At 45.7% G+C, this 26,361-nt stretch overlaps 1 protein-coding gene across 3 annotated transcripts in view; it reads left to right on the top strand.

Annotated features, from left to right (window-relative positions):
* TPRA1 (transmembrane protein adipocyte associated 1) overlaps positions 1 to 26,361 on the top strand; it is a 128,427-nt gene that overhangs the window by 37,181 nt on the left and 64,885 nt on the right. The window contains exon 1 of one of the 3 annotated variants that reach the window (XM_078661731.1): positions 22,027 to 22,177. The exons of the other annotated variants lie outside the window; for them this stretch is intronic. Coding sequence (XP_078517857.1) covers positions 22,094 to 22,177 — 84 coding nt within the window. The 5' untranslated portion in view covers positions 22,027 to 22,093. Of the gene's footprint in view, positions 1 to 22,026; positions 22,178 to 26,361 lie in introns of those variants that run through there. 3 annotated transcript variants of the gene reach the window in all.

Genomic DNA, 26,361 nt, shown 5'->3' with positions numbered 1-26,361 from the left:
TGCCAGTCTCCTGTTGAAGTCACAGGGCTAAAGGACTTCATCTGCTTAAAGTGCTGTTTGCTGGAAATTGTGAATCCAGCACCTCTGAAAGAATCCAGCAATCTCGACGCCGACGGACGCCGCCGAACCCAGCTCGACATCGTGAGTAACGGCTCCAGTATCCCGCTTCCTCGACGCCGGGCCCGATCGACGCCAGCAACAACGCCAGTGAGTAGTGAGTTCGGCTCCAGCTCCAAGTGACCTCCTGTCTGCACCGCTGCTGATCGCATCGACTTCGAGCCCTCTCGACGCCGTGAGCGCTGCTCACTCTTGCAACATCGACATCGACGACGCCATATCCTGCTTCACCTCGTGAGCGCTGCTCCTGCCTGACTTCGGTCGACGCCGCTGCAGATCGCCCCGACTCCGAGGCCCGATCGACGCCGAAGACGCGACGCCGGACATCTCGACGCCGCTGATCATCGAGTGCTTCACTTTTCCAAGATACTGTATTGTGGGGGTCTGTGCGACTCCGGGCTCGACGTAGCGCTCCTCGCGGTCGACGCCGAACCTTTGGATTATCTTTGCCTCGACGTCGTGTGACTCCCGTGTGGGTTACATTGTTGCCAAGAACTGTGTTTTGTTTTAAGGAAGAAGAGTTGCTTTTGATACTAAATACTTTGTGCTAAGAAGAAACCGTGCTTGAACTATTATTTTTCCTTCCAAGAGTATTTATTAAGATTGTGGTATATTTTTGTCGTTATTTGGTCTTGTGCTAAGCCTTATATAAAAATCCTTATTTTTATAATACTACTGTGTCGTGTCCATTTGTAGTGTATTCACTTTATTACTGTATGTGGTCATAAATGCTTAACGCACTGCCTCTGAGATAAGCCTGTCTGCTTTGCCAAGCTACCAAGGGGGTGAGCAGGGGTTATCTAAGTGTGTGATCCCCTTGCCCTGACTAGAAAAGGTGTGTCCCTATTTGTCAGAAGTGTATACCTCTGCCAACTAGAGACAGCCGCTTCTAACATTGGTGGGTCAGCGGTGAGGATTTGAACTTTGCATTTATGACCCATGTGCAGTGATTAGTGTGCGCTACATAGTGAAAGCAGACCATAGCGCAGCCACAATCTAATTTGGAAGGATTCTATTTTTTGTTCTCCGCTTTCCTGAAACTTGATTTTTGAAACTGCCAGTTTTGACCATGAGTGATGCCGGAGTCACTACCCCTGCTGTTATTGTGGAGGAATTTGATAGGAGTAAGATCAACGACTATCAGTTAAAGGATCTGAAATCCTTTTGCAAGCAATTTAAAGTTCCTACCACAGGCTGCAAAAACAAACCAGAATATCTCAAAGTACTGCAGGCCTGGGTAGAGGCCAGAGATCCCTCTGATGCGGTGGTGGTACCGCCAGGGGAAGGGGAGGAGGAGGTGCCAGTGAATGGGCCCACATCCCCTCCTGGCAGCAGTGTTTCCTCCAAGGGTCTTTCTCCTGAAGAAAGAGAAGAAAGGGAGAAAGAGCGAGCTTACAACATGGAAATGGCAAAACTTAAGATAAATGGGCAGTTGGAAATAGAGAATGCAAGAGGCAGGAGAGAAGCTGATATGGAGATCAAAAGGTTAGAGTTTGAAAGAGAGAAGTTAGCTTTTGAGCGTGATACCAGGATGAGGGAGTTGGAGCTCAAAGCTAAAGAGTTAGAATTGAATCCCTCTGGTGGCAGCATCCCATCTGTGCCTGCAGAAAGTAGGTTTTATTTTCCCAAAGATGTGATCAAAGATTTTCAGAAGAATGAGGATATTGGTCAATGGTTTAAAGCATATGAGTTAGCATTGTTGGCCCACCGGGTCCCTGAGAAGGATTGGGGAGCGGGGTTGTGGGGTCGCTTTGTGAATGAGGGAAGAGATACCCTGTTAGACATGCCTGTTGAGGATAGGATGTCTTATGCTCATATGAAAGATGCTTTAATGTTAAGGTATGGCCTAACCCCAGAAAAGTACAGACAGGCCTTTAGAGAATGTAAGAAATTGCCTGGTACGACGTGGGTGGAATATGTGTCATATTTTTGCAGAGCCATGGATGGTTGGGTAAAGGGCAGCAAAGTGGAAAGTTATGATGCTCTTTATGATTTGTTTGCTTGGGAGCACTTGTCTAATAACTGTTTTCCAGAGCTGCGCCAGCACCTTATTGATAGCAAGATATCTAACCCTAGAAAACTTGCTGAGGAGGCGGACCGCTGGGTCAGTACCAGGGTCCACAAGGGTCCAGTGGGAGACTCAGCCAAAGGTGGGCAGGGTCCCCAGCAGAAGAGTGGGGGGGACAAGGGTAAACAGAAGGAGTTCCAGAAAGGGCCCCAAAGTAATCCCCAAGGGAACCAAGGGAAGGGTTCCCAGCCTCCCCCAGATAAGAAATCAGAGGCCCGACAGGTAAACCTGTTCGTAGGGGCCCAATGACCTGCTTCGCTTGTAAGCAGGTGGGACACCGGTTTTATGATCCCCAGTGTCCCTTGAAGAACTCTAGTGCACCACCCAGTGCACCACCACGTGCCGCCCCCGTCAGTTTGCAAGTGTAGCCCTGGGAGGGGAGGAGATGGTTGCCCATGGTGGGGAGGGTCCCGCAGAGATGTCCCTGGTCTCTCTAGGAGACATGGAATTGGTCCCTCCACCCCCTCTGCCTAGTAACACTAAGAAATATAGGCAGTGGGTGACCATTAATGGCCATAGAGTGGAAGCTCTCAGAGACACCGGAGCGAGTGTGACAGCTGTCAAGTGTCACTTGGTGTCCAGAGAGCAGGTTGTTCCCCACGCATTCTACCCTGTGATAGCTGCTGACAACTCCCAGAGAGAGTGTGAGGTAGCTCAAGTTTCCTTTGAATGGGGGGGAGTTTCAGGTACTCTTCAAGTTGCTGTAAGGCCCGCCATGCCTGTTGATTGTCTCCTGGGCAATGATTTAGAAGACTCCCCTTGGGCTAAGGTAGAGAGGGAGACACATTTGAAAATGTTGGGTGTGCCAGAGTGGGTGTGTGCAACCACTCGATCCATGACAGCAAGTAAGGGTGTTGATGGGGTTCTGGAGCCTGAGAGTATGGCCCAGGACCCAGCTGTGAAGAGAAGAGGCAGGGGGCGCGGGAAACCGCCCCCCGTAGTTCCCGTGGTCCAGGAGGAGGCAGACCTTGAGGGGTATGCCCTGGGACCCACAGGTGAACAAGTTGCTGAACTGGGAGACCTGCCCGAGCTGACCCACTGGCAGCAGGATGGTGGTCCCTCCAGGGAAGAATTCTGTGCAGAACAGAAAGTGTGCCCTTCTCTTGTGGGTATGAGGCAGCAGGCCTCAGCCCAAACCTCAGGTGATCAGTCAGGGTCACATTTTGTTTACTGGGAGAACGACTTCCTGTATAGCGAGCCTAAGGCTGCTGAGCCTGGGTCAGCCCGTGTGCTGGTGGTACCCCAGCGCTTCAGAGCCTTCCTACTGGGTTTGGCTCATGACGTTCCTTTAGCTGGACATCTAGGGCAGGACAAGACCTATGACAGGCTTGTCACCCATTTTTATTGGCCTCAGATGAGAAGGAATACAGATATCCATTGCAAGACCTGTCAAACTTGCCAGGCAAGTGGGAAAAGCGGGCGGAAGCAGAAGGCTCCCCTCCAACCTTTTCCCGTGGTCAGTACCCCCTTTGACCGGGTGGGGATTGACATTGTTGGGCCCCTGGACCCCAAGACAGCCCTGGGCTACAGGTTCATCCTGGTCTTTGTGGACCATGCCACACGGTACCCGGAAGCCATCCCTCTCAGAACGGTGACGGCCCCCGTGGTGGGACGGGCACTGATGGGTGTTTTCTCCAGAATGGGGTTCCCCAGAGAGGTGGTGTCAGACCGGGGCACCAACTTCATTTCCAACTATATGAAGTCTTTGTGGAAGGAGTGTGGGGTAACTTACAAGTTCACCACTCCTTACCACCCTCAAGGTAATGGGTTGGTTGAAAGATTCAACCGTACCCTTAAAGGCATGATTATGGGTCTTGAAGAACCAATGAGGCGTAAATGGGACGTCCTCTTGCCATGCCTGTTGTTTGCTTACCGTGAGGTGCCACAGAAGTCTCTAGGGTTCAGCCCCTTTGAGCTTTTGTATGGTCACCCGGTAAGAGGACCTTTGAGTCTGGTCAAAGAAGGCTGGGAGCAATCTCCCAAGAAACCTCCCCAGGATGTATACAGTTACATGCTGGCCTTTAGGAACCAGACTAGGCGCTTCAGAGATCTTGCTCAGGCAAATCTGGAGGCCAGCCAGGAGGAGATGAAGCGGTGGTACGACCAGAAGGCCACTCTGGTAGAGCTTCCGCCTGGACAGAAAGTTTGGGTTATGTCCCCTGTGGAACCTTGTGCGCTCAAGGACAGGTGGACTGGACCATTTGAGGTTGTGGAGAAAAAGAGCGATGTCACCTACATGGTGGACTTGAAGTCTCCCAGGAACCCCTTGCGGGTCCTGCATGTCAACCGTTTAAAGCCCCACTTAGAAAGGTCCGAAGTGGGCATGCTCCTAGCTACAGATGCTGGAATGGAGGAGGAGAGTGAGCCTCTTCCTGACCTCCTGTCTGCAAAAGAGCAAGATGGGTCAGTGGATGGTGTTGTCCTCTCTGATACACTGACCCCTGAACAGCAGCAGGATTGTCGCCAATTGTTGGGACAATTCCCTGATCTGTTTTCCTTGATTCCTGGTGTCACTCAGTGGTGTGTCCATGATGTGGACACCGGGGACAGCACTCCTGTGAAGCACAAGGCTTACAGAGTGACTGACAAGGTCAGAGCATACATCAAGGAGGAGGTCTCCAAAATGTTTGCCTTAGGGGTGGTTGAGTCCTCTAGCAGTCCTTGGGCCAGCCCAGTGGTCTTGGTCCCAAAGGCTGCAGCGCCTGGTGCTTCACCGGAACTTCGGTTCTGTGTGGATTACCGAGGACTCAATTCAGTCACCAAGACTGACGCGCACCCCATCCCCCGAGCTGATGAGCTCATAGATCGGTTGGGGGCTGCCCGGTACCTTAGTACGTTTGATCTAACGTCTGGGTACTGGCAGATCGCCTTGACTGATGGGGCAAAAGAGAGGTCAGCATTCTCCACACCAGATGGGCACTACCAGTTCCGGGTTATGCCCTTTGGGATGAAGAATGCCCCTGCCACCTTCCAGAGGTTGGTCAACCAGGTCTTGGCTGGACTGGAGGATTTCAGTGCCGCCTACCTGGACGACATCGCAGTGTTCAGCGCCAGCTGGGAGGAACACTTGCGCCACCTCCAGGAAGTGTTGTTGGCCCTGCGCAGAGCAGGCCTCACAATCAAAGCCAGTAAGTGCCAGATTGGGCAGGGTTCAGTGGTGTACTTGGGGCACCAAGTAGGGAGCGGCAAGGTGGCCCCCCTGCAACCCAAGATTGATACCATCCTGGCATGGGCACCGCCCAAAACCCAGACTCAGGTGAGAGCCTTCTTGGGTCTCACGGGTTATTACAGGAGGTTTGTCAAGGATTATGGTAACATGGTGCACCCCTTGACTTCGCTGACTTCCAGGAAGCAGCCACGACTTGTGATCTGGACTGACGCCTGTCAGACGGCCTTTGACACCCTGAAAACTGCAATGTGCACAGCACCCATACTCCAGGCACCCGACTTTTCTAAAGAGTTTGTTGTCCAGACGGACGCTTCAGAGCATGGCGTGGGGGCTGTTCTAGCTCAGGTGAATGAAGAGGGCCGAGACTTACCTGTAGCCTTCATCAGTAGGAGGTTACTTCCCAGGGAACAGAGGTGGAGTGCGATAGAGAGAGAAGCATTTGCTGTGGTCTGGGCGCTGAAGAAGCTAAGACCCTACCTGTTTGGGACTCACTTCCGGGTTCAGACAGACCACAGGCCCCTCAGATGGTTGATGCAAATGAGGGGTGAGAATCCAAAGCTGTTGAGGTGGTCCATTTCCCTACAGGGGATGGACTTCACGGTGGAACACCGCTCCGGCACATATCACGCCAATGCTGATGGTCTGTCCAGATTTTTCCGCCTTAGTGATGAGGACTCCCTAGGGTAAGGGTAGTTCTCCCCACATTTCAGCTGGAGGGGACACGTGTTAGACCTGGCATCATTGGCATGAGTCTCTCCTCCATTTTTTTCTGTTTGCCTCCTCTGTTTACGATGTTTTTGCTGGTAAATGCTTTGGGCACTGTGCCACTGCTGATCAGTGCCACAGTGCAAGTGCTCCCTATGTGAAATTGCTGTATTGATTGAATTCCATGTTTGGCTTATTTGGTTTACTGTCAGTCCCTAGTAGAGTGCACCAGGAGTGCCAGGGCTTGTAAATACAAATGCTGCTAGTGGGCCTGCAGCACGTGCGTGTTGTGCCACCCACAAGAGCGGCCTAGTAAAAGTATGTCTGAAGGTCTACCATTGCTGGACCACGTGCAGTCTGGTACTGTCACGCAGACTGCGCAAGTACACCTACTTGCCAGTCCCTAAACCTTCCCTTAACTTCATGTTAGTCACCCCTATGGTAGGCCCACGGGCAGGGTGCATTGTAAGCATAAGGTAGGACAAGCCTGACAAGGTTGGCATGTCCTAATAGTGAATTACAGCCATATTCGTTTTTCACTAGTGTAAGGTAACCTGCTCTCCATCAGTTAGAATGGGCTGCCAGGATTATTAATGCTATAATCCTAGCGGGCTCGGGGAGCATGGTGCAATGTCGAGTTTGGTATAACTGAACTCAGGGTTTAATAACGCATCCGTCTGTGTGGATGGTTTTTGGACTCTGTGTTTGAAAATAGCACTTTTAGAAAGTAGCTATTTTCTTGTCTAACTGTCTACCGGTGTCTGCTGGTTCTGGTGTGCGTGTGACAGGAGCTGGGTGGCTCCAGAGGTCTGAATGAGTCAGTGTGGGGTGAGTGGGGCATTTGCATTGAGAGTAGGGGAAGAGTAGCTCCTGATAGCCTGCCCTGCCTGATACAATGATGGCTCCGCCCCCCTGCCAGGCGACTGATGACTCTGTGCCTGCCTGGGACTTTCCTGGCCCACCTCCTGCCGGGCAACTGATGGCCCTGCCCCTGCCAGTGACAATGCTGGCTCCGCTCCTGCTGGGCGGCTGAAGCCTCTGCCCTGCACAGTGAATAGGCCAGGTGCCTAGGCCTGGCAACACCCACAACAAACCCAGGATGGGGGGAAATTCCCCTGCATGGACAAAGGGATCAAAGCCAAAAAGGGGTATAAGAGAAAGACCCCTGAACCAAGAATTTAGATCACTTCTGACAAGGAAACCTGAACCAAGGACAAGAAGCCTGCTGATCTAAGGACTGCCTACCCCTTCTGCCAGAGTGCTGTTTGTTGGGGGAATCGTGCATTGCTTCTTTATTTTTGCCAAGGAACCAGGAGAGAGGAACTGTGTGTGTACTCTCAATCTTTGCTAAGAAAATCTCCAAGGGCTGGAAGAGTGCCAGTCTCCTGTTGAAGTCACAGGGCTAAAGGACTTCATCTGCTTAAAGTGCTGTTTGCTGGAAATTGTGAATCCAGCACCTCTGAAAGAATCCAGCAATCTCGACGCCGACTGACGCCACCGAACCCAGCTCGACATCGTGAGTAACGGCTCCAGTGTCCCGCTTCCTCGACGCCTGACGCCGGGCCCGATCGACGCCAGCAACAACGCCAGTGAGTAGTGAGTTTGGCTCCAGCTCCAAGTGACCTCGTGTCTGCACCACTGCTGATCGCATCGACTTCGAGCCCTCTCGACGCCGTGAGCGCTGCTCACTCTTGCAACATCGACGACGCCGTATCCTGCTTCACCTCGTGAGCGCTGCTCCTGCCTGACTTCGGTCGACGCCGCTGCAGATCGCCCCGACTCCGAGGCCCGATCGACGCCGAAGACGCGACGCCGGACATCTCGACGCCGCTGATCATCGAGTGCTTCACTTTTCCAAGATACTGTGTTGTGGGGGTCTGTGCGACTCCGGGCTCGACGTAGCGCTCCTCGCGGTCGACGCCGAACCTTTGGATTATCTTTGCCTCGACGTCGTGTGACTCCCGTGTGGGTTACATTGTTGCCAAGAACTGTGTTTTAAGGAAGAAGAGTTGCTTTTGATACTAAAGACTTTGTGCTAAGAAGAAACCGTGCTTGAACTATTATTTTTCCTTCCAAGAGTATTTATTAAGATTGTGGTATATTTTTGTCGTTATTTGGTCTTGTGCTAAGCCTTATATAAAAATCCTTATTTTTATAATACTACTGTGTCGTGTCCATTTGTAGTGTATTCACTTTATTACTGTATGTGGTCATAAATGCTTAACGCACTGCCTCTGAGATAAGCCTGTCTGCTTTGCCAAGCTACCAAGGGGGTGAGCAGGGGTTATCTAAGTGTGTGATCCCCTTGCCCTGACTAGAAAAAGTGTGTCCCTATTTGTCAGAAGTGTATACCTCTGCCAACTAGAGACAGCCGCTTCTAACAGGGATCATGCTAGCCAGATAATTAACCAGAGGCGTGCACATCATTTTGAGGGTCTCAGCCCTACCCCACCAGGACAAAAACTTGGGCGACCAGCTATCTAGTAACGTAGAGATCTTTGTTAATGTTAGGCCCTCATTTACCTTTAAGGTTGTTATTAAGTCTTTCTCCAAATCTAAGCCTAGATATTTAAAAGCTTTTGGCTGCCAGGTGAGGCCAGATGAACCAAGTATTTCTCTACTTCCGATGTTATTTAGCAGCTTGACTTCCGTTTTGTCTTTATTCAGCTTGTACCCTGAAACTTTAGAGTACTCGCCAATTACGTCCATTAATGCCGGGATAGCCTCGTCAGCTTTCTCCGTTAAGATGAGCACATCGTCAGCGTAGGCCGTTAATTTCACAGTGCAGTCATCAAACGGAACACCAGCAATGGTCTCGTTATTCCGGATATGGTATAGGAAAGGTTCTATCGCTAGTAAAAACAGAGACGGTGATAGCGGGCATCCTCGTCTCGTTCCCTGTTTCAAGCAGAAGGATGAAGAAAAGGAGCTACCCGCTCTAACTCTGGCTGTAGGTTCGGCATATAAGGCCATTACAAGTTTAGTAAATGTCGTCCCCAAATTAAATTTGTGTAGAACTGCCTCAAGGAAGGTCCAATCTACCTTGTCGAAGGCTTTCCCAGCGTCTAGTGTGATTGCCACTGTGGGGGTATTTAAAAGTTTTGCTTTTTCTAAGGCGTGGGCTAATACTCTGGTGTTATCGCTAGATAGTCTGTGTTTTAAAAAGCCTGCTTGGGATGGATGTACGAGGTTAGGGAGAACTTTTTGTAATCGGGTTGACATAATCTTCGCTAGCAACTTACAATCCAAATTAATCGGGGAAATTGGCCTATAATTTTTTGGTAACGATGGGTCCTTGCCATCCTTTGGCAGAACTGCGATAGTCACCTCTGCCAGGGTCCCCCTCACTTCACCTGACTCCGTGAATTCATGGAAAAGATGCAGAAGGGGTTCAGCTAGATCTGCTGCAAAACTTTTATAAAATTTAGCTGTAAAGCCATCAGGGCCAGGTGCCTTCCCACATTTCAATCCTCTAATTGCTTTCTCCACCTCCCCGATTGAGATCGGTTCGTTAAGGCTGTGTTGTTCTTCCGGACTTAGCTTTGGCAGATCACACTCCTGCAAGTACCCCTGAATTTTATCCTCATCAACTGAGTCATTTTTAGCATACAGGTCCTCATAAAAGTCTTTAAAGACCTCAGTTATTTTTTGGGGATCAGAGTGGTTTACTCCCTCAGAATCCTTTATGACATTAATAGAATTCCTCTGTACTTTGAATTTTAGGTATGCCGCCAAGCTTTTACCGGCCCTGTTAGATTCGCAGAGTTTAAAATTTCGCCTTCTGGTCAGCCATACTCCCGCCCTTTCGCTAACTAGCTTATTATATTCTTATTTTTTATTAGTCATGGTATTAAGTGTTTCCCGATCCCTTGTTAATTGGTGCCTGTTTTCTAGATGAGCTATTTCTGTTTCCAGCTTTTCCAGTTGTGCGTTACAATCTCTGTTCATTCCTGAGCGGATTTTGATGCACACCCCCCTTAAGGTGCTTTTCAACGCCTCCCATCTCGTCAGATCTGAGGTGTCCCCTCTCCTGTTTATATCCAAATATGATCTGATGGCTTTTTGGATAGTGGCCTTATTTCGTTCTTTGTTTAAAATTTCCTCATTAAGTCTCCACGATGTCTGTTTAGGGGAGGGTTTAATGTTGCTGATGGAAAGGGAAATGCAGGAATGGTCCGATAGTACTCTCGGTTCTATTGAAGTATCCTCTATTCTCGCAACCCCATTCTGTGTAAGAAGGATGTAGTCAATGCGAGAGTACGAATCGTGAGGGGAAGAGTAAAAAGTGTAGTCTCTGTCAGTAGGGTTTTGTATTCTCCACGTATCAACCAGATTAAAACGTTGACACAGTTTAACGAAAGCATTATGTGATTTGGTCGGTTTAAACACACACTTCGAGTCTCTGTCCAGGGCAGGATCAAGTGGAAGGTTAAAGTCTCCCCCTAGTATATGTACCGCCGTGTCAGGTATTGTTTCAATCTGTTTGACTAAGTCTTGCCAAAAATTGAGATCATTAGTGTTAGGTGCGTATATATTCGTGACAAAGAATTCTGTGTGGTCTTTGGCAAGTTTTACTGTAACCCAGCGTCCCTTTTCGTCTGATTATGAAGACAAGAGTTCTATCTTGGATCGTTTCAATAATAGTACCAGAACCCCATTCTTTTTACCAAGCGCACTTGACCCAACAACCTCCGAATAAAACTTATTACGTAAAGTATAAAACTGTTTAGAGTCTAGTTTAGTCTCCTGCATCAGAACGATGTCCCCTCTCTGTCTACGTACATAGTCTAATATCTTTTGTTTTTTTATGGGCTGGTTCAAACCTTTAACATTCATAGACATAATTTTTAGCTGGTCAAGGGAGGTCGTTCCAAGCGGAGTGTTGAGCGTAGGGTGTAGCATTTATATTATTACATGTATCATGAGTACCTTATAAATCCCAAGCAGTGGCGTGCTATATAACATCTTATATGAGGAGTACTCTGGTTTAACCATTATGTGGCTACATTTACTGAAACCATGAGCAGGCGTATGGGCATACAGGTATGATACATGAATAATCCATGTCCGGATATAGAAACACAGCATGTGGATGATACAACTTGTCCAGTCAAGAGAAAAGGGATAGATTGGAAGAGAAAGGAAAAGCAAAGAGAAAAGAGGAAGTAAAAGTAAAAATGCAAACCATAACAACCAACACACCCCCCCCCTTCTCTCCCCATCCCCCCACCCCACCCACCCCAGCTGTCGTATAGAAGCATGGCGACGCGAGGAAAACCGCAGTAACCCTCCCGTCCATAATAATCTTGCATAAACATTGGGACAACTATGTAAAGTGTATATGACCATTCACATAAGTAATGAGAACATTGAAATTGTATGATGTAACCAATAAAGTACCAGTAAAGTACACACTTTCTGTCTCCCCTGTTCTTTTTTTTCTACACACTTCCTTTATATATTGTGTTGACACAGTAGCCCACACCCAACCAGTTGGTTCACTATTTGTTCTATTAAGAACTATGGAACGAGAAAGGACTGGTGACGCATCTACCTTGATAGAAATATATTTTCACTTAAATTGTATTGTTTTTCCAACTATTGAAAAACTATGGGCTTTATGTACAAAGCTCTTTTGCAGCCACAAGGGCTCCGATTCACAAAATCTGAGACTTTTCAACCCAAAGATCGATTTTGGGTATGTACAAAATCTACATTTTAATTTGGCAAGTCATTTCCGAATTCCAAATTAGGCTCCCGAGCACATACAGAATCGCAGATTTAAGGGGGTATATTTAGGATGTCTTTTCCAATTTTCCATTTCTTAAGGTATGCATCAATGGTTTGTGACCACAGTGTTGGTTGCAAACCATTGATAGGTTACCAACACCTCAAGAGAGGTGGTAACCCGTTTTCAAATGTAAAGTACTCCCCAAGGGACCAGTCCTGTTTGTGAATGTTGGCAACAGGGGTGTGGAATTTAATAAAATGTCTACTTGTCCATGGGACAGGTTGCTTCATAAATCTACTTGTCCTGTAAAAAAAAATCCACTTCTCCATTTGGTGTACGTAGTGCGGCGATAAAATATGGCAGCAATCTCGGTCTGATTATACCGGGGCTCCTACTATAGTAGGGTTAGAATTCTAGAAATTCCCGCATTTTGCCACCTTTCTACAAATTACATACTGCGGCTGGAGGTAGCGTTAAGTTCTAGGGTTAGAATGAGCTTTGGAGTCAGTGCAAACCTATTAACGTGCGTGCTTTTTGGGGTTTTCACCAGCTTTTCTCTAATCTTTTCACATACTGAGAAAGGTTGGAAATGTACTCCTGACAAGGGAAGTAATAAAACTTCTTCCACAGGTAGGAAAAAAAGTTGTTGGAGGGCTAGTTAACTTGTAAACGCTCAACAGATTTTCCCATGAACACATGTACACATAGATATTTGCTCATGCTAACATGCAGTTCACAAATATTTTCTATAAGTACGATTTCCTGGCCTACTTCAGTAAATTATTGTGAATTCAATAGAGCTGTAAATTTGCACAAATACTAGGCATATGCCTTGGGTGCACTTTTGTGACTTTATTTAAGAGTTGGGCTCCAAATTAGCTTTTCATTTAACCAAGATCATTTTTATTAAAATTCTCTTTCTCCATCTATAGACTGGCTTCACTGTGAGTGGCAGCATTCTGCTTTTTCAAAAGGAGCATATCGGCACAAAAAGTTGTTTTGTTCAGTGTGGCAATGTGTCGTTTTTGACATAAAAAAATATGATTGCTTTTTGCCAATGTTTGGTATATTGGCGAGGGCCTGGCAGCTCCCACATCAATAAAGTTTTACTAAAAAACATTTCAAAACAAGACACGCATTGACAAAATCAAAAGGCTGACCACCTTTTTACTCATCCAAAAGCCTCCTCCTACTGCTATGACCTAAAAATAACCAAATCTCACTCTTCTGTCTCTCCAATATCCTTTTCAATCAAAATAACAGACTAACATGTACACTTCTCAATTTCCATATTCCACTATACTAATTCACCACTAATCCTTAATGGGTTCCAGAGTAGCGTGCTACTCACCAGTGAAGCGTTTCAACACCCCATCAGAGTTACCAGTGCTATATAAATGCAAACGTTTTCCCTTTTCTACCCCTTCCCAACCCTTCTCAACCCAAATAACTGACTAACATATCCACCACTCAAATTACTTTCATGTTTCGCCATACTAATTCAACAGTAATCCTTATGGGTTCCAGAGTAGCGTGCTACTTTCTAATAAAGCGCTTCAAAACCCCATCAAGGGGTAACCAGCGCTATATAAATACACACCTCTTTCCCTCTTCTATCCTGCAACCTACCCTTCTCTATCCCAATAACATATCTACCACTCAAATTACTGCATACTTCACTATACTAATTTTCAACACTAATCCTTTATGGGTTCCGGAGTAGCGTTCTACTCGCCAGAAAAGCGCTTCAACACCCATCATGGGTAACAGGTGCAACATGAATGCAAACCTTTCTTCCCTTTTATCCCTCCGCTATCCTTCTCACTCCAAATAACTGACTAATATCCACCACCCAAATAACTTTCATATTTCACCATACTAATTCAGCACTAATCCTTTATGGGTTTCCGGTGTAGCGTGCTTCAACACCCCATCAGGGGTAACATGCGCTATATAAATACATCCCTTTTTTCCCCCCCTCTTCTATCCTTCTGCTATCCTTCCAAATCCAAATAACCGACTAACCAATCCACCACTAAAAATTTACTTGCATGTTTCACTATACTAATTCAACAGTAATCCTCTATGGGTCCCGGAGTAGCGCGCTACTCGCCGAAAAAAACGATTTGACGCCTTGTCGGGGGTAGTAAGCGCTATATAAATGCAATTACAATACAATACAATACAATACAATACCAATATTAGACCTATTGGCTTTGCCAGTGATTGTTTATTTTCATATTTCCTATAATCTTGTTGAAACTGGTTGCACTAATTCTTCCATTATGAATATTTTCCGGATGAGTAAGTCCTAAATATAGCTTGACCTGATAAAATCTGCCTTGCCATAGCTAGTGGGCGAGAAGATTTTTCGAGACCTGTGTAGGTGGAATCTAGTACATGAAGAGCGCTGCTGAGGTTGACTCTGACTTCAAGAGGGCTCGGAATGTGTGGTTGTGAATATAAATGTCTCTCTCTGTGTAGGAGGCTGTTTGAATTGGCTTCCAGGTAGACCTGCTTATCCATCATACTGCAAAAGGTCCGCTTTGGGGTGTTGTCATTGATCAAATAGCGATTATCAGTATGTAAACATTCTCAACATTTAAGACGCAGTCCTCAAAAAACAATTGAAAACCAAATCATGGAAATATCTGCTGGATCCAGACATTTGACCATTGCAGCTGTACAGCTGTATTATTCCTCCCACACATTTGTTAAAGATTAAATCTTTATAACTGCAAAGACAAGTAGCTGATCTGACTAACTGGGTCAGAGGGCAGGGTTGAGGATTCAGAGGATCGGCTCTGCCACAGCAGCATCCGCATCAAAGGTCTACCAGAGGGCCTCAAAGGTAGTAGCTTGAGCCAGTATGTGGAAATTTGGATCATAAGAGAGAGATTACCATGTTCGTAACAGAGAGAGCTCACTATGTTCTGGGTTGCCTTTCCCAGGAGCTTCGCGTAGGCCGAAAGTGACCAAAAACGTAAACTTCAGTGACAAGCACGCTATTGTGTGCTGTGCCAGATGGGTGAACCGCTTTATGGTGGATGGTGCCAGGACAATAACATTTCTGGACCCCTCCTCCCCCTAACATGCCAGCACCACTGTGCATCATTCATGGGAGTTAAAAGAAAACTTGGGGAAATGGGTCTTCGATACTACTTTTTGCTCATCCTGGTAAGGCTAAGAATCATTGCAGATTAGCACACACAATTTCTCACCGAACCCTTGGGCTGTCTGAATCCGGCGGAGAAGACCTCCTCCTCCTCTCAGAAAAAGCATCTGCTCCTTCACCCCACTGTCCATCTGGTGGAGGATGTCGGCATCACGCTTGCCATAGCCCTTCCACACCAAACGGTGCCCCTTCTCCTTATGAGGCATGAAAGGAGAGACAGACCACACTTTCTGAAGCTTCACAAGAGCAGGAACTGACTCCTTGAGGTTTTCAAGAAATCCTGGCCATCATGGACTCGGAAGGGAAATCTTTGACCTCCCTAAGCAATGTCGGCTTGCTTTGACTTCAAGCCTTCCTGCCTCAAACAGTAGCAGACATAGTGTGAGAACACCCAGCATATATCAGAAGTATTTCAAACTACTGTGGAACCCACTGTCATGAATGTCAAATGATACTTGTATATATGTGTATGGTATTTCAATAACATAAACCAAGCCAAAATGTAGTGGGGCATTGTCACAGGGCCAAAGGCAAGCATAAAGTCAACGAGTGATGAGAGAGATACCTGGTTCACAGACGACTAAAGCATGTGATGTAGTGTTCTTCAACTCTTTTGTTAGTTGGAACAGCGTTGGAATGGTCCTGATGGTTTTGGGGATGCTGTTCCCAATTCTGGGTTCATAGATTGAAAAGGCCTGCTGCCTTGTTTTCTCTCTTTCGCACTATGTCTGCAGTCTGACGGTGTCCTGGGTGCAGATGTTCCAAGAACCACCTGAGATGGTGAGATTGTCTGCAACAAAAGTGGAGCTTTGTAAGTGATGCAAATGTTTTTTGAAGATATGAATGCCACCATGGGGAGCCACTGGAGTTCCATTAGGATGGGTGTTGTGATCATGTTACTTCTAGTACTGGATGAGATGTGCAGCGACATGTAGGATGCTTGTAAGGGGTGCCAGTTTGCAGTGGAGAAGTGTGTCTCAATGGTTTGAGCGGCAGACCCTGATGCAGAGGTCTGGCCCGGGACCAGGGTTCAATTCCCGCCTCGGCGGGTCTCGGGCTCAATTTCCTCGGACCTGATAATTCTCGCCTCGGTGCCTATTCTAACAATGGGTCCCACGCTGCGACTCTGGGCAATCGCTTGCCTAATCTCCACAATGGCCCCAACAGCGCTGGGATGCCTGGCTTCACCTTGGGGGTGCCCAGGAGTGGGTATTTCACAGGGAAAAGCCAGGAAGGGTTCCACAGCGGTATGCGTATAGCGCCAAGACACTCATGAGTATAAGTGCGCTTTACAAGTACGAATCATTTCATTTCATTTCAGTGCGGGAGGCCACAGAGCAGGTATCACCCCAGACCAAAAGTGAGAATAATTGGGCTTGAACATCATTTCTGAATTTGTTCTCTACTATTAAGGGTGAGATTGGTCTCCAGGGTGGTCTAGGTGAAATAGTGGAGTGTGACTGCAAGCTATGAGGATTCACAATTCGACTGTATTTTGTTGCCATCTTTGAAAAGGCATTGCCAGACCAAAACTGCCATAGAGTTTTCAGGAGGTTGCTTCTTCCACTACATACTACAATACAGTCCTTCTCTGTGCTTGTACCACAATTATGAGTCTTGTTAGCGACTTCAAATTCTGGCAACATAAAATCCCTGGATCCACCTTGCTTCACAACCATATCATGGTTTAAGATCTTGAGATGTTGGTGATTACTATGTTCCAGTGGTATGGGGTGACATTCCACAGCTTTGTATCCTGCTTCTGTGGCCTTGAGGTTGTAACTTTGACTGTGGCTCCTGCAGACATGGTGTGGGAAGTCTTGGCCCCTGGTGTTCAAGATCTACTAATAGGAAGGACATTTGCCTCCATGCTTATCTCAATAAATATTTGTAACTACCACCTTTATGTGCTATTTAGGCCTCAACTGATTCAGTTTTCTCATATGATGGTTACTGCATTGGGTCTAGTTAATAATTAATTTTTGTTGGAGCTTTAGAAAGTTTGGATTTTGTGGGAATGATTTGTAGATATTTGTTTTTCTTTAACATAGGCTCCTCGTTTGTGGCTAAATACAATTTACTTGAAGTATTATGCACTTCCCCTTTTAGCTGCTTAATCATTTTACTTTGGAACTTGATCGGCACTACCGGTGCTTCTCTTGGCAGTCTATCCAGTAAAAAAGGTGGCTTCTCACTCATTGCACACTACTAAGGATTGTATCCTGCTCTAAGTCCAAGGAGGCCAGTATTGGCTATTAGGCTGCACTTAATGGTAACATGTTTATTATTTCATTTTACAATTTTAATAATACACCGGACCAAACAGGTGTTAGGGCACTTTACAGTGAAACATGACCAAACAACAAGTTGCATCAAAACAGGGTAACAGAAACCTAGTGTTGATAGTCCTATGAACAAAACGCCCAAGGTGACCTGAGCCATTGTTCGTTTAAGAATCGTCTGAATAGATAGTGCCTGTGTTCCTTCCTGAAAATAACGTGTGAAGTCAGTTTTCTTTGTTAAGAGATAAGAGAGTTCCAGGCCAAGGCGACTGCTCCTGGATGTTCTGAATATAGAGGCTTTGAGTAGGAGTATGTCTCCGTTTCTGAGTCTTCTCGAGACACCAGAGAATGTTGGTATGTCTCGCTGGTAGTGAATGTTGTTGCTTTGGATAGTGTTATGAAGCAGACAGCAGCTTTTGAATTGTGTTCTGGTCGCAATTGGTAATCGGAGAAGGATGCAAATTAAGGGTTTGTTGTGATCAAATTTGCTCGGTGAGTGAACCAGCATGACCGCTGAGTTAAGGACCATTTTGAGTGATACTGTGATGCTGGGACCTCTGCCAGCATGGCATTTCCAAGTCTAGCCTGGCCTTAACTTGCAAATAGGTGGCTGATTTGAGATGGTTGGGGTGAAAGAAGGTGGGGGCTTATCTTTAAGGCATGAAAATGTAAGATATCTGCTTTTGCCACCTTGTTGCTGTGTGGGGCTGAATCCATAGGGAGCCCCAATGATTTTGCAAAAAGGAGAAGGTTAGAGGGGAGAAATTACTTTTAATTTCGACTTGTCCAGGGTGGAGAAATTACATCTGGTTTTAAGAGCGGTTCAAATGAGGAGTAATTTTGGTTTTGGGGGGGGTTAAAAGAAGCACGTCCTTAATTGGCATAGGCTGTACAGTGATACCTGAGTCATTTAGAATTACATAAGGGTCCATGTAGACTGAGCCCTAGTGGTAGACCTCACATACCATTTCTGATGTGAACTTGGTATTGTCTCCTGTCTGTACCATTACATGCCTGTTAGTAAGGAAGGGTGTTAAACAGCTCAGAATCTTTCCACAGCAGCCCATGTGATGGTCTAATGTCTTGACTAGCCTGCCTGAGGGTGTAGCAGCAACATTAAACATGCATTGCCTATGTCCAGTATACGTTTGGCATCCTGTACATATACGACTCTGTTACAATGCTGAATCTGACTCTGATGCAGAGTCAGTAGTTTGCCAGTAAGCACTCCTTCAAGATATTAACTCGTTGACCACCATATTTATTTTATGACTTCTCCTGTCAGATTGGAGATTGGAGATTGAGTGGTAGTTTGATGGTTGGGTGGGATTTACAATAGGTTTCTTAAATATTGGGGTGATGTGGCTGGTTTTCATTGAATTTAAGAATATGCCTTGGTCTCTGGGGTTGTTGATCAAGTCACTATAGGTGTCCTGAAAGATGGTAATACAATCCTTGACTGTTATGGCTGTAATGGGGTCACCACAGTAGTTTGTGGATATGAGAATTTTATGGGTTTTGCTAGTTTATTGGTTGCGATGGGTATGAAGGCTTTCCAGATAGTTGCATAGTTAGATGGGGGATTTGAAGGCATAGTGCTCATGACAAAGTTGCCTCTTCTGAATCAGGGAAGTGTTTGAGAAACTCTTCATATTTTTCATTATTTGGGGTTCTTCTCTAGGGATGGAGATGTTTCTGATGTGCCTAGATAAACATTCAGGTGCCATTTGGTGGTGACCTTATTTGTTCTCTTCTGTCTTTAGCAATTGAGTATGAAAACCAGGCTTGACTTGACTTCTTATGAAATACTTGGAGTGGTAAGGGAGCCAGTTAATGTAGTTGTGCTTTAATGATGGTATTGTTTTCTTTCATTGCTGCGTCTCTGTTGCTTGGGTGGGTCTTTGAGGTTTAGTGAGCACTCTTTATTCAGGTCTTGAAGATGAGAAAATGGATACCGAGGCACTCGTCTGAACTTGTTGTGATCATGGATTTGAATACCATGCTTCACCTTCCCTCCTATTATCAACGAGTATCTCCTGTATGGGTCTTTCTATCTCTAAAGAACTCCATTGTACTACTGCCAGTTGTTTTGTTTCTCATGTACCCATTTGTCAGAGTATGTTCGACACACATATTCAGATGCTTCATTCTGAAACCTTTTGTACTTAAAAGGTCACATGCATTATAAAACAGCTTGTCCCACTTACTTCCTTCTTGAGCATGGAAAGCCCTCTTAGCCGTTCACTTCTTTATCGGCCCTCCCACCCCTTCAAGATGGTGCTTATCCCTAACTGAGTTCAACCTCCTCTCCTGGGCGCAGAGGCAGGAAAGTATCAGTCGTCCCCACCTGGAGTTCTCAACACTTGATTTTGTGAAATAAATTTCTCACCATAGTGTGGGAAACAGATGTCCGCTGCCTACTACTCTGATCACAGCTGATTTAGTCACCACCGTCTCAGTGATGACTACTAAAGGGAACTTAAACGATCAATTCTTGTACATCTGAAACACTGTTGTCTCAGGGAGGCTGGCACCCACCATAAACTGGGGTGTGTAGCTTTGGAACCTTTCCCAGTAGCTGGACTTTTTCTTTGACTGAGTTTACCCCAGGGCATCTCTTCTGTAGTCAACCTCAGGAACTCTGTCCGCACCCATTTATACTGCTGCAGTGAGCTGCTTGCTCCCTGTCTTCAGTTCAGCGTCCAAGCTCTTCTCCACCCTCTCCCTTAGAGAAGGCAGCACCCAGTGTCTCAATCCATGTACAACCCCCAGTCAGATGCTAACTTCTATTTTGTGACACATGCAACCACACTGGCGTAGTGTTAGAACATGGGATTTTAGCTTCTACTTCACCTTACCAGAGTAACCCCTAGGGCACAAAACAGCTTCCCTTTTATAGGTTCCATGTAATGATGCAACTCTCAAACAAGAGGAAAATATAATAAATATTTTTTTCCTCTGTTTACCACTTACATTGGTTGGTGATCTTCCTGCCTTTGTCTGTATTTCCTTTTTTCAAAGAATTCCTCTGGCCTAATCAACATATTGTTCCCTTATCGGTGCGCTTCCCTTCCTTGGAACAAACGGTAACTCACTTCTGCCGGTCTGACCGCCCCCCTGCAGTTTCTGCACTTAAGTTAACATTTGAATAGCAGCCTTGTTCAAGGCTTAGACCACTGTCTGCTTTTTTAGGCGGTATTAGCAATTTGTTGTACAGCTTCAGAGTAAGTCTTTACATAGCTGTCTCATTGTCGAATCCTGGGTAAATAACAGCTGCAACTGGACTGACTTAAGTATTTGAATTTTAAATTACTGTAATGGCTTTCGGGGCTCAAGTGGGCATATACCATGGAACACGACCACGGACCCTGGTATTGGTCCTCAGGCACCAGAACGTTGGTGTTCTTATGTACCACCTCACCAAATTGGTGGGGTGACTAAGGCAAAGACACTCACATATGTGTGGGCTATGGATGGGTCCCGTGTGATGTAGGGACTCGGATAAATAAACAAGCAGCGGGGGAATAACGTAATAGACCCCAAAACCACCAGCTACCATGTGGCGCCCCCAGTATTTCCAGGCCTCTGCTCACCCTGTTGGTGCCTACTCTATTAGTAGGGCCAACTCTACCAATCCTTGGGTAGTTGAAAACAGTCATGGGGATACCCAGTTGCTTCCTAAACACTTCCAAAGCCTCAACAAGGGGCAACACCGATCCAGACTCATTCCTCAACTAGAGTCCATGAAATGACAGATGTACAGATCTGGAGTACACAATGACCATCTAACATTGACTGTTTCCCAAACACTGCCTGGCGGGTGACCCAGCACTCCAGCTGAATGACACCGCGGAGCATGGCCTCTTCTCCAGGAGCTGCGGCAAGACAGATGGGGACCAAGGCCAAAATGTAAGAGGATGAAGGTCTTAGCAGAGCAGTTGTATCCCATGATATTGAGACAATGGGAAATTAATTCCTGAAGTCTTCGTTAAAAAGTGGTGAATTTTGAGACTGTTTGTGGATAGCATAAAGCATATATCATGTGCCCACATCCTGATAATATCGTATCTGAACACAGGTTGAGCTACGCACAAGGTACACCAACATTGATTGATTATCGGTATGTTGTTTCCATATTGTGCATGGTGTAGGTGTAGACAGCCTTGAGCTGGGGATAAAGTCTCTTTTGTTCACAACTACTTCCTTTCCAACTGCCGCCTCCCCCCACCGCCCGAGTCTATTCCACCTTACAGTACTATAAATAGAAATCTCACTTCTGCTTTATTTAAAGTTAGTTTTACAGCCTGCAGATACTTAGAAGTCTGACTATTTTTGGCTACAGAATGCAAAACCAGCCCACAAAAGGAATTCCTGAGCATATGCACCGGTAAAAAGAAAGTGACTAGTTAACATGCTACAAGAGAACACGAAAGTTAGACAAGGCTTCAGTTTCTTGTGCCTGTTTGTTGGCTTACATGCAGCAGGAACCACAAACGGTAAGACTTTAAAATAGCAGGCCTTTTCCTAGTTTGTAGTTGAAATCCACAGAAAGGCTACTTGCAATCAAATTTGCATTAACTAGAACCCAGTTCCTTTATTTCGGCCCAGTAACACTATGAAACCTTGGTGCAGGGACTTGGTGGAACTCCTGCGTTGTTTTTAGATGGCAGACTACCCATCCCATTGCTTCTGCTGTCTTCAGCTTGTCGCAACCACACTCCTGTAGAACCTGCATAGAGGAGAGCGTTGCAGCAGTGGTTGAGTCTTCACATCAGCTGCCTGTGAAACAGATTCTGAACCCGAAGGATATTCATCTGGTCTGCAATGCAACTCGCTGACTAGGCTCATGCTACTTGGCGAACAAAATTCATCACCCTGCGGCCCAACTCGATTGTTAGGTCTTGCCAGCGACCAGTCCCTATTTCTTCAGGTACTTTATTTATTTATAAAGTTTTATGTAGCGCGATCAAGATTCAACTGAAAATCCCAGTCCACGACCTGATCACTAAGGTCTTGATGCACTGAAGTAACATTTGGGTGTGCAAAAAAAGCCATAAATGATTTAAAATTCCCCATCTTGATTGGCAGAGTCCAGGTTTATTGAAATGTTGGAAGCACAACTTTAGAATTTTTTTTTTTTTTAAGTATGAGAGTTTTGTGCAGGAAAGTGGGTAATAGAGTGAAGATGTTTATGTCTGTTGTACATCTACAGACTCACAGATTTGTGTCTATTCCATTGTTTTGCAATCGAACATATACAAAACTACTCCCCTCACAGGCAGCAGTAATTGTCTTTGGAGGGTGGTAAAAGCGAAGACATAGCTCTAAAAATGTAAGTGGTAAATGTGATAAGAGTCCCAGCGCCATGACTCTTGAGTGATATGTGCGCTCAATAAATGTTTATGATTTGTTTATGATTTGATTTGATTTGTGAATCCCCTGAAAAGCCAGACATGTACTACAGATAATAGGAAGAAACCTACTTAAGCCACCTGAATTTTTTTATAAAGTGTTCTTTTTCAGGCTGCCACACAGCCATGTTATTGTTGTAGGTGTTAGTGGGGGGGGGGGTAGCCTGTTGGGGTGTGCTTGTATGATTTATATTGTTTTTCATTTTGAACTTTGGAGGCTTTAAAACCCCTGGTGTGCAAACTAAGATCAAGTAGACCCATATGCAAGATACAGCTAGAGGACGCAACACGCACCAAGCCCCTATAAGCAGATGGCATGATGCTATATGTGAGAGATGTGGAGATAGATTTGACATCAATATCTAATACGATCAAGGAATTTGGGTACGTTTTGAGACTGAAGGAATGCTGTAGCAAGTCCTGCATGTTTCCACTTAGACAGTCACCGCTGCAGCTCTAAGTCGTCATGGGTGTCCGAATGGTACACTGGGAACTCCACACCGTCCAAACACACGCACCATCACTACACTGTGTTGTTTTCTATGTGGGTGGAGACCCACATCGGGATAGTAGGCGCTATACAAATGCTATAAATCTATACAGTAGTCGACTGTCTGTTATTGATTGGAAAGTCACATTTTTCACAGTCATTAACACTTGAAGATAGATGGAACTGGGTACAGAAATCTCGAGAGTGAGGCCTGCAACCTAAACGACCAATCAAGAGTTTTGCGATGCCAGAAAGAGGGGACTACTTGGCGTCCAGGAGTTTCGGAACATATGGAACATTTGGGAATATAGTTAATTAATGTCTTCATAATGATTTCAAGGCAGGGGTTATGGGGGTAGTATGTTAACATCGCAGAGACTCTCAAATCGAATGGATGGCACCTAATGAAGGGAATAAAGGCCTATAATAATGCAGTATTTTCATAGCCTCGCCACTGTAGTCCAGATCATATGAAGTCAACTCAAGTACTTTTTGGGGAGACCTAACTTGGCAGCATTGCCATACGTAAAATCCTGCAACTCTGTGTCACCTAATACATTGCTTTTTAGGGTTTTGCATTCGCAAAGAGTACTACTTTGCTCAGTGTTATAGCATGCAAGATCAAAACTAAGCTAGTGCATATGGCTCGTGTTTACAAATCTTGACTTCAGTGCTGAATTGCTAGAACGGTGCCTGTGAGTTCCCAACCAAATTATAGCTCGGTAGGTCAGCAGCCAGGGCTATGCCGCAGAATCAATTTTTGCAAACACTCCTAATCCCAGTAACAAACCCATCTTCAAATGGTTGACTGGATCAATTTCCTTTCCTTCATGCTTTACAAGTGGTCACTGAGATTTAGGATGAAAGTAGTCTCAAGTCATTAGCTTGGCAGATCAGAATAAGAATAATTAAATCTAGGATCCCTTTTATTGAAAGGGACATTACCCCAAAGACTCAGAACAAAGGGGGTTATTCGAATGTTCCCCTGAGGCAGATGGACAATGGATAATGGGGCCTATGGTACTTAAAGGATTTCTTCTCCACCATGAGTGGTGACACTAAGGGAATAGTATTGTCTTCAGTGCACACTTGCTCACTACCCTAGCATGAGCTTAGCTTACAAAACGTTGAGTGCTATTGCCAACTGTATTAACGCATGGAGAAAGAGGCTGGTTGCCAAGCAGGTAGCACCCCTTACAACGCCTACTCTGGCCTCTCGCCTAACTGCTAGTGTTCTTGCTTCAGGGCAGCTTATTGGTTGATCCTGGACACGATTTCTATTCTGGAAAATGTATCAGAGCCAAGGTGCAGCACATGGTGTGCTGGTTGACCTATGTGAGCTGCGTGCACATGCTGGTCTTCTTGCATTTGTTGACCTCAGTCTTTGCTTGTCATTTGCCTTATACCATATAGAAGAGTCTCTCAGTAATGGGCGTGGGCAGGATCAGACAATTCCCAGAATCCCCACGCCACAGAGGCAATTCCCGTGCACACTGGTAGTGATAATCGAGGCTCTAATTAGAAGTAGGTGTTTGTTGCACAATGCGCAGGAACAATGTGGATCCAACCAGCCATCAAAAGAGGCAACCAGTACACCCACACCCTAAAATTGTTATGCTTTTGAGAGTCTGAATTGGTTTTTTTTAGTTCAGGACATTTCGAATTTTGTTTTTTAATGGATTTTGGGTTAAAATATTTGTGCTGCAAGTTTTGCGTTCTGAGTTTCACTTGTGTAGATTACATGGAACAAGTTAACACTTAGTATTGAGTGTTCTACAGTAATGAGTTGGACTTTTGCAGGTCTGTGTTCGAGGATAGGTGACTTGGAGTTGCAGTTTTATTGGTGAGTCCTCACAAGGCTGCATTTGAATTCTTACATTACCTGCAGGCAGTTTTGGTCTGGTTCAGTTTCACATCACCCAACATCAGCTCCACGGTGGTTCGGGAGTCTTTGTCCTGCAATGCTGGACTCTTTCCAGCATTCATTTGCACCCTGTAACTTTGGCTTCCTTATCTCCACTTTCTACCAGTTTCACCATGGGCATATCACAGGAGAGGGTTTCTGAATGAAGAATTTACAAGGATTTTGTTTGCTCTTCACTTTTATCCTGGAAATGTTTCTTTTTGCTGCACCTCACTGAAGTGTTCTCATCATCAGAACCTTATTTTTAGGTGTTATGATACAGGCCGTGTGTTGCAGTGTATTTGTCCTCTGGAACTTGTCGCCAGTGATGCCTTCTGAGCTGTGAGACACGACGATAGACCCTTATAGAAGACCTTGTTCTACTGGACCTCTAATCTGGTCCAAGAAGATAGGGCAGGTGCCAACTCAGGGCGGTCCACATTCTATTCTTTCCCAGAGAGTATAGCAGTTGTGGGGCTCCACGCAGTTCTACGTCTAGTCCAGCATTTTGCGGTCACAGCAGCAAATTGTCCTGCTACTTATGTTAACTCCCGAGTTCGAGGAAGGGTGTGTAAACTTTGAGTTGCCCTAAAAAAAAAAAGCATGAGCTTGTGAATGTCAATGACTCCTCTTAATAGAGAAGTCTGGAAAATAATTAAGATTTTGCTGCCCTTTAATTCTTCTTTACATAATTTATTAAGGTGTCAATGTATTTAAGCCAATGAAGAAATGCTAGACCCTACTTGTAAAATACCTTGCCAGGGTTGGATTTCCGGCAGCAGAGAATTACCAATGTAGAGGTGTGGAGGAGCCCTTTGATTCTTGGGGCTAGATGTGGGCAAAGCTGGTAAACCACCCCTTCTAGCTGCCAGTGATACAATTCCCTGCAGTCGAGTGGCCTGCCCTTCCAGTCGTGAGCATGCAGCTGCATGGAGGACTCCTTGGCCAGGTGAAGAAACAATGTCTTTGGCAAAGTCTCAAAACTTCACCCACCTTGGTAATGTGCGAAGTTTACTGAATTTGACAAACTTCAGGGGTGCAGTTGCAGAGTGCAGAACCCTAGCTCCTGTTTACTGTTGGTCATGTCTATTACACAATGAACATGATAAAACATTGTGCACCCTGCTTCTAAACATAAGGCACACGCATGATTGAGGCAAAGTCCCATAACCCCCTCAGCATACAAAGTATACCGAACCTTTATAGTATAACTGGCACGTCAAGTACTTAGTTATAGCAAACAACCATCCCCTCATATCATCCTTCATGGCGATGTCAGACTACCTGCGATTTTGGGCAAAGTGCATATT

Source organism: Lissotriton helveticus, chromosome 9 (assembly GCF_964261635.1).
Source record: "Lissotriton helveticus chromosome 9, aLisHel1.1, whole genome shotgun sequence".
In the NCBI taxonomy this organism is placed as follows: Eukaryota; Metazoa; Chordata; class Amphibia; order Caudata; family Salamandridae; genus Lissotriton; species Lissotriton helveticus.
The sequence above is the reverse complement of the archived record's forward strand: the minus strand, read 5'-3'. Positions and strand labels throughout refer to the sequence as shown.